At 39.9% G+C, this 16,071-nt stretch overlaps 1 protein-coding gene across 5 annotated transcripts in view; it reads right to left on the reverse strand.

Moving 5' to 3' along the window:
- The window catches only part of LOC1275879 (trypsin), a 36,302-nt gene that overhangs the window by 10,559 nt on the left and 9,672 nt on the right, over positions 1-16,071 (reverse strand). For 3 of the 5 annotated variants that reach the window (XM_061644632.1, XM_061644633.1, XM_061644634.1), the window contains one exon: positions 4,995-5,256. The exons of 1 other annotated variant lie outside the window; for it this stretch is intronic. In XM_061644632.1, coding sequence (XP_061500616.1) covers positions 4,995-5,256 — 262 coding nt within the window. The remainder of the gene's footprint in view (positions 1-4,994; positions 5,257-16,071) is intronic. One more of the 5 variants, XM_061644635.1, reaches the window with a different exon arrangement.

Below are 16,071 nucleotides of genomic sequence, written 5' to 3' on the forward strand. Positions count from 1 at the left end.
AGAGTCGCCCGAAGTCGTCCAGAGTTGCCCGGAGTCGTTCGGAGTCGTCAGGAGTTGCCTGGAGTCGGAGTCGTCCGGAGTCGTCTAGAGTCACTCGGAGTCGTCCGGAGTCGTCCGGAGTCGTTTAGAGTCGTCTGGAGTTGTCTGGAGTCGTTCGGAGTCGTTCGGAGTCGTCGGAGTTGTCCAGAGTCGTCCGGAGTCATTGTCCGTACTCGCTAGTGTAATTTTCATTTTCACTAGCGCATGTAGCGGCGGCTGGTGGAAGCTTTTTTAGGATCATCGAAGGAATGGTCATGCCGGATCTCAAAATTAAGAATTATTTTCATAATTTTTCGATGCGAAAATGGCTGAAATACTTGCACAACATATTCATCTATCATATACAAAGCCTCCAGGCCGAATTATGTAAAATTATGGAAAAATTACATATTTTCTGCAGCGGCTCCGAATTGTTTGGCAAAATGCTTCGATCAGCCGCCGCCAGATGCGCTAGTGAAAATAGAAATTACACTAGCGAGTACGGGCAATGTCCCCCGGCTTTAAGACATAAGTCGGACAGCTCATATTTTCACCTTTTATTTTACTTTTCAGCAATATGGTTCCATTGACCACTTTTCGGAAAACTTTCTTTACACGTTTTTGAGGACACTCTTTAGCTGTGCACATGCGATCATAACTTTCAAAATCAGACCGATAACTTTTAAAATCTCGGAACACCATTCATAAATGTGAGAAAAGGTATAAAATTTATCCCGGACACTGAAAGTCGGACTGTCTTCATTTTATAGCAAAATGACCACGTAGCATGTCAATATTGACCAATATGGTTCTTAAACCATTTGATATCAGCTAATAGAAATCCATCGCCTAGTTTTGGTCGGTCTGGTGATACAGTCGTCAACTCGTACGACTTAACAACATACCCGTCATGGGTTCAAGTCCCGAATAGACCGTGGCCCCATATATAGGACAGACTATCAGGCTATGGTAGCAATAAGTCACTGAAAGCCAAGCTCACTTCACTAGTGGGTACAGGCAGGCTTTGACCGACAGCGGTTGTTGTGCCAAAGAAGTAGAAGATGTTTGGGTGGTCATCTGCGTATTGCATAGCCTAGGCCGAGCGCTCTACGGTCTAAATCAGCCCAATACCGTTGGTAGAAGGTTCCACCAAAAGTAGGATCATAATTTTAGAGTTACTTAAACTGTTGGAAGTATCAGAAATGAATGAGAAGTGGAAATTTATTGTCTTATCTACCATTAAAGACCTAATTGCCTCAATGCCGTCGTTCATTATTTAGATAGAATAATTACTACAGGCGTCCCCCGAGTTACGACCCCCTCGAGTTACGACGATTCGCAGATACGACGATTTTGATTTTGACAGTTAAAAGTTGTCATTGAGACGGAATTGGTATATTTTTTGAATTGCTGTGCTTATAACCGTTAAGGCCGGGGTACATTGTCCGTACGCGCTAGTGTAATTTCGCTAATTTTTTGTAATTTTCACTAGCGCATCTGGCGGCGGCTGACCGAAGCATTTTGCCCAACAATTTGGAGCGGCTGAAGAAAATATGTTATTTTTCATGTTTTTTTTCTTAAATCGGACAAGAAACGTTTTGTAAAATGTAGATACACATGTTCTGCATGCATTGCATCCATTTTCATGACAAAAAACGATGGAAAAACTACTTAATTTTGAGATCCGGCACGACCATTCCCTCGATGATAAAAAAATACTTCCACCAGCCGCCGCCAGATGCGCTAGTGAAAATCAAAATTAGACTAGCGAGTACGGACAGTGTCCCTCGGCCTTTAGATAGCACTGGGCTAGGGAACTGCCATGGTGCCGCAAAGTCATATAAAAGATGAAAATACCAATCCAAGCTCCATACAAACCCAATTAGTTTCAAACAATTTGGAGATGGAGTTAATTCAGTCAGCCATTTTTTCAGAGTGTCAGAGTTGTTCATTGGTAGTAATTTTATAAATACATCGAAAATGCAGCTAAAATTCTTGCAACCAGTATCGATTTTTGAACCCATGACGGGCATGTTGTTAAGTCGTACGAATTGACAACTGTATCACCAGACCGGCCCTGTGCCTAGATGCCTAGTGAAATAGAATAATCAATTTGATGATGATACAATATCTAATGCCAAAGAAACATTTCTGGAAAGATAGACATATTTATGAAGGGCCAGGAAAATGGCTGGATGAAAAACGCTTCTGAAGGCCGGACTACATTGATCGTACTCCATAGTGTAATTTTTGACCATCTAGCGGTGACGGGTGGAAGCTAAATGCTGGTATAATTTATCTGTCAAAAATGTTTTGGGTCGAGGAGGCTATAATTTTACCCAATGAGCCTGATTAGGTTTAAATTTAAGTGGCCAAATGATTTGGAGGTGTCATCAATTAAGAACAGGATAGTGGACTGGCGAGGGCGAGAGACTGTGAGCGGCTTTGGACACTCCTTATTGCACGAAATAATTATACCATGTTGTTTTAAAATATTTTTGCACAAGAGCGTAAAATACGGACGTTCACGGATCCAACGTTCGCCGTGGCTGGAGTTGATGGGCGCACATGGTACATGGCACAGCACAAGGGTCAGAGAAGGCGGCAAGTTCAGAAAGGATTCAAACCTCGTCCTCCAGTTCATACGATTTTGGATCATCTAGACTTGTTCAGGCAACCACCCGTTTCACACTTTACCCGGATTGTTTGAACACGCCTAGAGTCGGTACTGTCTAAGGCCACTTCTGGTGTGGATTCTTCACTAGATGGTCCATAAACAAGCCAAATTTACTATTTTAATCAAAGTGTATGAAGGTGGTCTCGTCCCATACAAATTGACAACTAATTTCGGAATCAAAAAAGCTCCTTTTGACAGAATGGGTAAAATGAATTTCCATAGGAACCGTTCGCTTTATTCTTAGCAACACATATGTAGTACACATTGGTGTCCTCATCCGCGGCATTATTTTGATCCAAACATGGATTTTAATTAGTTCAGATTTGGTTTAGCTTACAATAAGAAATATTTTGTGTGTTTTTTTAAGGTATTTCAGTGCAAATAACGAAGATGCTACGATTGTTTGTGTATTCGGCAAGTCGCCAGAAAGCTTGTTTGGGGAAAAGTTTTCACCCATGCTGTCAAAAAGTGACGTTCAAATTTGGTCATAAAAAACAGTCTTTGAGACCACCTGGTATTCATACACATTGATTTTAACCATTCCGCCAAACAACACCTCTAAATGTAAACAAAAGTGTGATTGACAAATAGGAAAAACCAATGGCTACTCGAATCGGAAAGAATTATCCACCAGTGGAGAAAATTATCCAACGGTGGAAAATATTAACCGATCGGATAAATTTTATCGACTTTCGTTGGCGATCAGGCCCAATGATGGATAAGTATTGGAAGATTCGGAGAAATGTTGCCCAGCGCTTTGTATGAATGACCGCGCGGCTACATGAGGTGAATTATACAGCGAAATGAACTATTTGACTGGTGATATATCTGACAGGTTCAGCTAAAGGGTTGGGGGAGACACAACACCCGCTTTCGAAATTCTATTCAAAATAATATCTTCTTGAGCAGAACATTCCCTAATTGGAAGAAATTATGAACTGTTGATTCAAAATTGACGAGGTACTCGATATTGCAATTATTTAATGGATTTAAATATGATTTTGTGCACGTTATTTGTTTACATTGCACATCAGCTGGTTGCTGTGATGCTTTATCCGTCAGATATTTCGCCTGTCAAATAGTTCATTTCGCTGTATATTTCACCTCATGTGGCTTCGAGGTGACGATTTGTCCAACTACAACAATTAACGGCCTACTTTGTTGCAATTTATGGACGTTTATCAACATTTCAAACGGCATACAAGTAGCCTGGTGGAAACTTGATGTAACACCAAGTATAAATAATTTTGACCCATAAATTATACCTATATTTAGCTTGCGCTGGTCGTCGCCAGATGCGCTAGTGATAATAACAACTACACTAGCGAGTACGGACAATGTCCTCCAGCCTTAGTGGAAGAACATTTGTGTTTCGTGGAACAGTCAAATAAATATTCATTAAACTGCTTAACATGTGCTCCTAGCCGGTCTCATGGTACAGTCGTCAACTCGTACGATTTAAGAACATGCCCGTCATGGGTTCAAGCCCCAAATAGAATGTACTGCCATAAGTAGGACTGATCTTCCTGCTATGGGGGGTAATCCAAAAGTCACTGAAAGCTAACCCCATACAAGTGGTACAGGTACGCCTTGACCGACAACGGTTGTTGAGCCAAAAGAAGAAGAAGAAGCCTAACATGTCCATTTGCCCCACTTCCCCTTATTTTTGGTGGGCTTAGAGCGCAAAGGTTGTTAACCCAAATAAAAAAAAAAAAGAAAATGTACCGGTTTAGCATCATTTAACTTTTAATATCCATACAAACGACCAGATAACAGTTTTTACTAGCATAAAAAGAATAACTCCTTCTACATCATGGTATTTTGCACAATAATAGTATATTATTTTCACTATGACGTATTTTACTTTACTACAATAGGATTTGCACTGAACAATGTGGCAATTGGTACTACGTCCACAATGAAAACATTAACCCTAGAGTAATTTCCAATCAATTATAAGATTGGTATGAAGGATGATGTTAGGTAGCACGACATTTATTTAAACATGCAAAAAAACAAGGAAAGTATGCTTTTTTAAACCATCAATAAAAATGCGTCAAAGTTTGATAAAGTTTCTAAGCTCTTTAACAAAAGTTTAGACTTATTGAAAATAATGATTATCCATTGTGGAACCATTGTTGATCCATTGTATCTTTTATTTTGTTTTTTTTTTTATCTTTTATCTTTTTGTATTTTTATGCATAAAACTTGAGTTTTGTATCAAAAAACAAATTAGATCTAACTAAATTTTCAATATTCACACTACCTTTTTAAATGATTAACAATTAATAATACGTACTTGTGGATGCAATGAGCTGCAGATAGAACCCAATTACGATCAATCAATACTCCTCCACACCAATGTCCTATAAAACCGAAGGACGGATGCAGCAATTCCAAAGATACTTGCCACGGATACTGACCTTCAACTGTGGGTGTTCCGTGCATTATTTTTGGATTACGGACGAACGGCGTCAGACTGGGAGAGGTAGAGTTGGTGATAGATGTTAATTTAGACGCATTACTACGAGGCTGACGACGTGAAGTTCTAACGCCACAGTCTATAAAGATATAAAGAAAATATATAAACATATACATGTTGAAATTATTCATTCACCCATGTTAATTTTTCCATTATTTCGATTATTTTTCCATTTGATTATTTTTATGCTTGTACAGGGTTTTTTCATGGGATCTCATAGTTGTGGGACACTTTCTTTACTCTTTATTGAGGGGAAGTAAAGTATATGTGAATGAAATTGGACTCCGCAGCAGTCTTTGGATTGGACATTGGATATTCCTGTGAGATTTATCCAAAATGGATGTCGTACAATCCAATGCCCATCATATAGAGCTTACTGGCCATAAGAATGAATCAAGAAAGTGTTCCGCAACTATGAGCACCCTTGATAAAAAACCTTTTAAGTATTAGCCGCGCAAGATTCAAATAACTTGCATAAATATGTATGAAAATGGACCATCGATTCTTCCAAAAAATATTTCTCGTATTGTCACTTCCTTTAAAATGTCTTGAAACATATTTTCCTTTTACATAGAACAAGTTATGTAATCACAAGTTTAAATTAATAGAACATCTTTTTCTTGATGTTATTGCTTTTTACTATGGTCAGCTCATCAATCTTATTATGATATGTGATTATCTATTATAATTATCCTAAATGATATTCGCGTAAGACCTTCCGGTTTAATGATAAATAAATTCTTTATCATTAACACGACGAACATAGTCATCGTAACATCAATTGGCGTAATATAATTATTTTATTACCATACATATTATATTATGGTTAACTATTGGCTTTAGAATGCATCTACTAAAAGAAACTTTGATGGGATGATGTTATTGAATACACTTTCCTTTTTTTGTATCGAAGAAAATTAATTATCACATCCATTACCAATTGAGTTGTTAGTTGTACAGACTAACACAGAAAATAAAACAAACAACACTTCTATAATCTTAATAACATATGACTTCCCGAGAAAGACCTTTTATACAACTGATAAGAACTTTCAACAAAATGATCTCACATGAGTAAGAGAGTACAAATAAGAGTACTCTCTATAAGAGAGTAGTAAGAGAGTACCACGCTAGTGCTGCTCCTTCTTTGGAAGTGAAAATACCTTTGAAAGTGTGGCCTGAACCCTTATAGACGGATATAAAAATTACAACTACTTCACAAGCAGTACTATACAAGAATTCTAAAGGTGCAAACATTAGTGATGATTACACAAATAGGATAAAAATGAAAGATTATTCACGCTGGTTTCATAGGGATAGGGATTGTCACGTTAGTTCTAAATATCATCAACTATCTATTTGATTCACGATATCTTTTTTCAGGGTGTAGTTCTAAATGTAATGCAAAATATCAAGTTAAGCGATTTTTTAATTATAGTGAATAAGTTTTCATGCTCAAGAGTACAAAACACTATTGCATATGATCTTGTAATAAAATGCCAATTATTAAAAAGGTTTCACTATGTTTCTTTATATCCTAATCTATCCTAACTTAATGCAAAAACCACCAATTATTAGGGTTATGGGAAATAACATTGAAATGATAATTGTACAACAACGATAACAAATATAAAGACATCTATTGATTTGGGGTGCGAAGACTCGTATGGAACTGAACAGAGCAAACATTGAAATTGAACAGGTGAGAGGTTTCATTAAAATTGCTGATCGCTCTTAAAAGCGGATCATCCTGCCCATAGCAAACACTGCCAATCGTAACATACAAAGGAGGGCGGACACGTAAACGACGTTTTCGATTCGATTTTGTGTAACGATTTTCTTTACACAAAATATGTTGTAATTTTTTTGTCATTTAATAAATTGTGAATACACTAGAATAAAGAAAAAAAATACTAATTCTCAAAAAAAAAAATTATTTTTGTTCCATAAACTAAGCTATTGCAGGAGGATGGAGTCAGTTTGCTACGTATCTTGGAGGAGGGAGGTTTCTTCCAACGTTACAGTTTGTTACACTAGGGTTGAGGGTGTCGAAAATTTGCAATTTTTGCGTTACGTAATTGATGGATGACGCCATTGGCAAACAGCCACTTCTCGGAGACTTATTAAACAAACGGATCAAGATGGTAGACAAAATGAGCTACAATTGGGACAGCGGGAACTATGAAGGATGCCATCTGGCCCAGGAGAAAAGGCTCCTGGCTCATGTCCTTGCCATTAGATCTTGATGAGTGAAGCATGCATACGTTTCGGGTACGTTCGTGGTATAAGCCTATCCCTCTTACGTTAATGTTTATGTTTATGTTTATGTTTATGTTTATGTTTATTTGTCTATCGATGGACAATAAAGCCCTCTCGAACCATTTTAGCAATGTTTTACAATGAGTTCTTTACAATGGATTACAATAACATAGAACATAAAAATGTGCACTATGGAACCAAATTTAACACAGAAACACGATCATTAAACTCAGTTGGCAAAATCCTCGGCTCAAAAGCGTCGCTGACTGCGTTGAAAGCACGGCACATAAGTAGGAACGGGTCAGAGGAGCCAAATTGCGTTCTACGGTCGTCGAGGGCCAACATTGCCCGAGTCCGGAGCGGCCTGGCCGGAACGTACAGGTTGATGGCAGCCAGTAGTGACGGAGAGTCAATACGGCCGTCGAGAAGTCCAGTGATGAACGACAACCTGGCTTTTCGTATTCGCTCACTTAGGGTGGGTAGCCCGAGTAGTAAACACCTAGTCCGGTAATCGAGCCTTTGGTTCCATGAGCGAAGTGCAAATCATGAAATTTTGCGCTGGATTGATTCCAATCGAGCTAACGGACGCGCTGCAGTTGGCCACCATACGATATTTGCATATTCCATCAACGACCGGATAAGTGAGCAATAGAGCGCCTTGGTGCAAGGTATATCGTTAAGCTCGCGAGTCATATTGATAACTAGTCCTAGCATTCTATTGCTGGTGGCTACTACGTGATCCAGCTGATCCTTAAATGATAGTTTTGTATCGAGCAAAACACCTAGATCCTTAACACATAGTTTTCGCACCAAGGACTGTCCATCAAGCGCATATTCATACAATGATGGGCAGCGAGAACGACTGAAAGTGATGACTTCACATTTATCTGTGCATAGGGATAAAGCATTACGGTTGCACCAACACTGGAACTCATGCAAGGAAGTTTGCAGTCGGGCGTGGTCTTCTGGTTCACGAATAACACGAAAAATTTTCGCGTCATCTGCGTACAGTAGATGATTATCAGCCGGAAGGATCAACGTCGCGTCGTTGATGAAAAGAAGGAACAGCAAAGGACCCAGGTTGCTGCCCTGCGGGACTCCAGAAGATGCATGTACTGGACTTGACATGTACGGGCCTAACTTCACAGAATATTGACGATCTGTAAGGTACGATCTAAGCCACATTATCATAGGGTTTGGGAGACCAAGTAAGTCGAGTTTCGCTAGCAAGATGGAGTGCGATACACTGTCGAATGCTGCCTTGATATCCGTATAAATAGCATCTAGTTGTAAACCGTTATCGATAGATTTATGGCATTTGCTAACAAATTCTAGTAGATTAGTCGTTGTAGATCGCCTGGGTACAAAACCATGTTGATTCACACTAATATAGTTGCAGGCCGAGGCCAACAATGGCTCGTAGATTAGCATTTCGAACACCTTTGCACACACGCTGAGTGAGGTTATGCCACGATAGTTTACAGCATCATTCTTACAGCCCTTCTTGTAGATGGGTGTCATCCAGGAAGATTTCCAAGTGGCAGGAAAGATTCCACACCTCAGGGACTCCTTAAAAATCTTCATCAGCGAGGGAGCAAGCGCAGAAGCACACCACTTTAGGATAACGGCCGGTATGCCATCTGGACCAGGGGTATATGAGGATTTGACACGTTTGATGGCAGAGATGATCGTATCGACAGTGATGACTGGTAGCATAGGGAGCAGTGTACCAACAGGTGTGTTAGAGAGAGCATCGGCCACATCTTCTGGACCAGTAGTTTGAGAAGCGAAGTTGTCTTTGAAGCGCAAGGCAAACAATTTACACATTTCTGGCAGGGAACAGGCACTGTCACCGTCATAACGTATAATGCTTGGTAGCCCAGCAGATTTTCGTTTTTTGTCCATATAACTCCAAAAGCGCCTAGGGTACTTGCAGAGGGAACGTGCAGTTTGTTTCAAATAACTTCGGTGACAGGATCTATTATATCGGTGATAGAGAGAATGAACTCTGTTGTAATAAAGACGTGACGTGCTGTTTCGTTCTGCTCGTTGATCAGAATAGGCTTTTCTTTTTTCTTTTTTTAATGCATTTAGTGTGCGATCAGCCCATGGTGGTCCACGACGAGGAATTTTAACAGGAGTGCATTCACATATAGCAGATCTTATGAACTCACAAAAAGCCTCTGTGGCATCGTCAATGGTTGAATAGTCCGAACAGTTAAAAGAATTGTCAAAAGATAAAATCAATCGCTCCAATTTTGGAAGGTCAACACGAGCATAATTCAGCCTTTTATCAGCATCAATGGCTGTAGCGATCGTAACTGGGGCTACGTTGTCCAAGTCAAAGTCAAGCGGAGGGTGGTGTTCGTCGATAGTAGTAAGGGGATATTCACAGACACGTATTGAAGAACATGTAGATGCAGCTGGCCAATTTGCGTAAATTAGGTCAAGTATTCGCCCCGATGAGTTAGTATTGGAGTTAAGCAGGTATAGTCCACTCTGATGCAAACCATCAACGAACTGGACACTGCGCGTGGAGCGTGCATGAGGCTCATAGAAATCAAAAGCAGCTCCATTTTCCTCTGACGCCGATGTCCAGGATAGCGTAGACTGGTTGAAATCACCAATAAGTATGAACCTGTCTCTCGGACCAAGAGTAGTGCTGATATTAGCAACGAAGTCGATCAATGCACTTATTTTCTCCTCATTCATGCTATGGTTAGGAGGCAGGTAGGCAGCGGCAATAAACAAACGGTGGTCGCATAACTGAATACATACGCAAGTGAGTTCTAACAGTTGCGGCAACGTAGGAAGCACATAAGAGAGAAGAGAAACGTTGCATGCAATTAAAACTCCACTCCCACGAGAGTGAGAGCTGTTAGTGGCATCCCGGTCGCATCGGTAAACACGATACTCATCTCCTAGGAGGAGAGCGGTGGGAATACAGGGATCGAGCCAAGTTTCAGTGAGTACCAATACATCGTATTCCGTCTCAACAACCGACAAACGGAACTCATCGGCTTTAGAACGCAGGCCACGCACATTCTGATAGTACACAGTGATACAAGCCGCTCGATCAGTGGGTGCTTGTTGCATAGTGTTAGTAGGCGCTGTGGTGTTGCAATTGAGCGAGCTTATCGTAGAAGGTGAGTGTATTGTGTTTGTTGTCGAAGGATTTGCTCGAGCCGTATGCGCAAAATATGGGTGCGCTGCTGTAGTGCGGTTACTTCGGAAAAAATTGAACCAGTGTAGTTTGAAGTGTTTTTGAACGTGACGTGGACGGAAGAGTGGGTGAAGGGAGAGTGCAGTTCATATCGGTTGGTGATTGTTCGGTTTGTGTTCGTGCGGGTTCATGGATATGTGCAGGTGAGTACGGATTATTGTGGGGATTATTGCGTTGGGTACAAGGCTGCTGTGGTGCCTGTGAGTGCTGTGTGCGAGGCTGTAGTGGTGCCGGTGTCTGCTGATTACGGGGTTGTTGCGGTATCGGTGTGTAAGTGTTCGTGTGTTGTGTTCGTGAATGTAGAGATCGCGGCGGGAGCGAGATGAACTCACGCACACCGAGCCCGACCGGCCAGGAGGCTGCGTTAAGTGCCTTACTACGAAGGGCAGCAGGGATTCTGACCTTGAACGATACAGCACTCAATGGGCTAGGAACCGTTCCTGCTTTTAGCAGACTAAAAGCAATTGCGTCTGCAGTGTCCAACTGCAAACACACCAACGAGATAACTTGCTCTATCGTGACGGACGCAGCCAACCTTGAAAGATGCAGCCACAAATAATCGGTTCTTGGTGTCTGTGAAACAGTTGGTATTGAAGCGGAGGTTGTATTAGTACCTGTGATTATTGGTGGTAGTGAAGGACGATCGATCCGGTGAGTGTTGTTTGTATTTGTGACGTTTGAGATTGCTGCACTGTCAACAAACACGGCATCTGAGGATGCAACTGCATCACGAAATAATCTACGTCTTTTTCCGTTTGGTAGTGCATCTGGGAGCAATTGATTGCTATGTTGCAAGGATGCCGAATGGGCCGTGGCGATTCCGGCAAAGCCATCCCGAATCTCCTGTATTACCGGTGGGACCAAGCTAGCCTTCATGGCATCAACAGCAGCTGTGAGGGCTGCCTGAAACCCAACCTGCATACCCATGCCCTTGATCGCCTTGCTACGCGGATTCCCGATGGCGTTAGTACACCCAATGCAACTCCAGTGCAGGGAAGCCATCCGTTTCACTTCGTCGATGACCGATACAGGCACCTTAGTGCACGCCAGATGGTATGTACCCTCACAATATAGGCACGTAATTGACCCTTCAACCGGGCCCAGTGCTTCCGAACATGCATAACACACATCCTCCATCTTAGATGCCACTGCAGATGAACGTCGAGGGAGCCACAAATAAAATCCAAATATATCGCGAACACGGTGGTTCTCGTCAGGAACACGATGGCAGGGTCGCGAGACTACACTTATGGACACACTAAATCCCGTGTTGATTATAGCAAAACCAGATTACACCAATAAAACAGCGGATAAATGCGGAGCGATAGCAGTAGACACGCTATGTTGACAACTGTCAATAAGTGATGAATATGGTGAATATGTAATCGTATACTATCGGCACTACATTCGGGCATGGGCAGGCCCGTGGGCGTTGTGTGTACGCGGGCTGGGACCTCACTGTGCGAACAGTACTCTGGTTCGAAGTGCGCACTGTGCGCACAGCACACTAAATTGTGTTACTTCACCCAACACTTGTTACGAGTATGCCAGTATGTACGAGTAGCCCAATTTTTGTCACGTAACGTCAAAGCTCTCAGCGTCCTGTCCGACCAAGGGGGATTAGGAGTGGTGTGAGAAAAGGACAACACTGGGGAAAAGGGGAATAGCTGTATTAACAAATGACTCAATGCAATCGTCTATTGATATGTCCGTATGTTAAAAAAAATCCTCTCTTGCAAGGCAAGTAATCTGTTTAACTTATCATAATTCAAGGTTTTCTCGTGTGATGCCTTATGACGACTATTCGGTCTAGATGGAGGAATTGGCAAATTTAATGCTATTTTGATCATAGACGGTATAATATTTACAAGTTCATATTGCTGCCTTGTTAAGGTTGGCTAAGACATGGTCAAGTAGACGATTACAATTAATTTTAACTTCAGAACATATTCATTCAAACAATCGAAAAAACGCTATTCGCTGAAGAGATATTTGCCGGTATTGCGAATAAAGGAACTCATTTTAACAGCCGTTTTAAGTTCATAATGGTTTAACCTAGTTCATTTGATGTTCGTTCCTGTTAAAATAAACGATCGTTAAAACAATTAACGACTGCTCGATATCGCATATAGGCAAACACAGGGTAAAAATAGAGCAGCATGAATAAACTACTGTCAATTTGTATCGCATACGGTCTTGACGATCGTTTGTTTAACTAAATGAACTAAAAGCGTTCGCGATGCCAAATTCGAGCAATTTTTAACGACTCTGGTAAAATTTTAACGACTGAGCAGATCGATCAACCTGTTAATTTGCATCGCCTACGCAGTTGACGATTGTTTTTTTTAAGGCAGCTTATCAGTCGTTAAAAATAACAAATCAACATTTTTGCTATTTTCCTTTTAAATCATGTTACTAAACAAAATGTTTGAATATTGCATTCACATTTTCATTTAAAAAGGATTCTAGGTCAGCGGTCGGCAAACTTTTAAGGCAAAGGGCCAACTTTAGTAAATGATCGAGTGCCGCGGGCCAGGAGAATGCGGTTTTATTATTATTACGCTTAAATTATTACGTTTTGATCTAGAAACATTTTAGGTATTAATGTTGTTTTTCTGTAATTATATCATCCAAGCAAAGTTCAAAATTAAAGATATGTTCTTTAAAAACTAATTGTAATCTTTAATCACTTTAAAATCAGCAATAGATGGCCAACAATTTGATCAGTCAAAAAAAAAAATAATAAAAAAGGGATCAATATCGCTTCTTGAAGACCCCATCTTCCCACGCCCTAAAAAATATTGAAGATATTCCGGGGATGATACAAAAGTTTGAAAGGCTAAAAAATTATCGAAGCAAACATAGATTCAGTACCCTTAAAAATGCTTTATGGACAAGTCATGCCATATCAGATAAATTGATAACTGATTCCTTATGAAAAAGCTCTTTGACAAACGTTGTACTCGTAAACAGCAACAGTGTGGAATCGTCGTTCTCGTTAAAACAACAAGGGTTTTTTTTTATTATTTGTTTTGGTTTCAAATACGATCGAAAAATCCGCAAAAGAAAATTAAAGGGAAACCAACTGATTTGTGTGAAATTAAGAGGAACGATTAAAAAATAAAAAAAAAATAAAAAATCTCATGAAAATGTATGGATCTGTTTCACTATATTTAAAACTTTGTATTGCATGTTTTGCGTTGGCAAAAGTCAAAAGCTCTCCCATCGCAAAGTCGCATGCAAAACTTTAAATAAATTTATTGCAACCAGTCTTTAGTGCATCTCATCAATATAAAATTTCGTGTGCGATTACCTTCATTCCGAAAGTCTTATTGTCGTGTTGATACAATGTTAACCGTTATGTAATTAACGGTTGCATTTACAAAATTGACAAATTCATGGGTTTATCATAGATAATCACCCGTTCTAACAAATCGTTAATTGCATTTTGAATAGTAGTATCCCATTAGACAACAGGCAACCTCTACCAGTCACTTGACCTTGACACCTCTATCAGTCAAGCTCTAACCATGATGACCAAAAAAGTAAACCAACCAACTTAGAAGCGTGCGCGATCAACGAATGACACCCCGTAGCGTCTTATTTGGACTGCGTACAGAAGTTTTTCGTCGCATGAGAACGTTTCTGCGTTTTGGTCACCAACATCTTGACACTATTAGTCAACCATCAAAGCATCGCAAGAGAGCCTATTATTGAGGTTTCAAAAAAGCTAAAAATGAAGACAGAGGTACAAGTGGCTACATTACTGGGTTATCTGGGCCGGGAGATCGATGCAACCCGCCAAACAGTGAAATAGTGCTTGGGAAACATAAACACATATATCAGGAAGCAGAAATCGCGTCCACTGGTTTCACAATGGCAAACAGTGACGCCAAAACTCAATGCGTTCATATTAGGTAAGTTTCGGCAAAATTTCGACATGACACCCTAGTCCGCAAACTGGTACAACATCCGTCACATGTGTTCCATCGATTTTTCATAGTACTTTAATTAAAATTGACTTCATTCCATAGTACTTTAATTAAAATTGAAAGAGTACTATGGTATAAAATGTTATTCTAAAAGATATACAGTAAAATGTATACGAATAGTTTCTTTCCATCTTTCAAAATCAGTCAAAATCTTTCGCGGGTCGGATTGATTGTTGCGGTGGGGCGCATTTGGCCCGCGGGCCGGACTTTGCCGACCGCTGTTCTAGGTAGTTTATAATAGTTCAAAGTGCACTGGACTGAAACAACTCTTCAATGCGTTCACGATATCAACGATATCATGTCGAGCAGGTTTTAACTTTTTGGTGAATTTTTAACAACTGTTAATTTTTAACCTTTTCTTTCACGACGCCGACAAATGTTTTAACTATTTAAAAAAGTCTTCTTTAATTGTTCTATTAGCAATAATTTTGTTGTTGCCTTCTAAGTACAAATATCAAACTAGGGCAGCCGAAAAGGCTTTAAGACATAACATAAAACATGAGATCAATGGCTTTTATGATAAAACGATAATTTTTTACCGTTTTAGGATGAAAAAACTAGAGCTTTAATCTTTGATAAAAGATAAAAACTGAATTGTATAGGCATACTGACAACGCCGTACGGTATTTGATTATTATAAACCTTCAGATTATTCAGGGGAAGGGAGGGAACGTATAAGTACTTCTAACCACGATCGTTATGCTAGGTATACTCATCAGCCTACTTAAATGAAACCTTGCAAAATCACCCCTAACTTGTCATTAGTGATGCTAGCATATGATTGCATCATGATAAATGAGCAGTGCCGTAGCGGTACCGTAGCAACACAAACTTAAATGTTTGGCTCAGTATTTAAAACAGACCAAAGAAAGATTGGAAACGCATGCAAATTGCTACGTAACGATAAGTTATAAAACATTTTAAATGACCGTCAAGTATAGGGTACTGAAACATTGTCCAACAGTTTGAAGACATTTATTCGAAGAAAGTAATAAAAAAATGCATCCCTTACAACGTTGCATCCCGAATACATAAATGCGACAGCATGATGATTCGATGATTATTCATAAAAAGACTCATAAATGGAGAAGATGAACAAATCATTAATCCATGAACATTTACTTTTCCTTTCATCCGTCTAACCGCTCTAGCAGGAAGTTTTTCACCGTGAAAAAATCTCTACTATGTCGATTACAACAGCCAGATCAGCTTTTTGTTTTGTTTACTTGTTTCATATTTCTTCTTTTTATCTCTTTGTACATAGCGATCAGGTGTATAGGTAAGGGATCGGAAAACTTTTCTGGTAAAGGGTAGGATTGGAGATGATCATGAACTCTGCAGGGCAATTGTCAAACATTGAAAATTTATGTTTCACTCATATGGTTATTTCATTCAAACATTCAAGCCGAAGCTTTTTACG

The sequence above is a fragment of the Anopheles gambiae genome, chromosome 2 (assembly GCF_943734735.2).
Source record: "Anopheles gambiae chromosome 2, idAnoGambNW_F1_1, whole genome shotgun sequence".
Taxonomy (NCBI): Eukaryota; Metazoa; Arthropoda; class Insecta; order Diptera; family Culicidae; genus Anopheles; species Anopheles gambiae.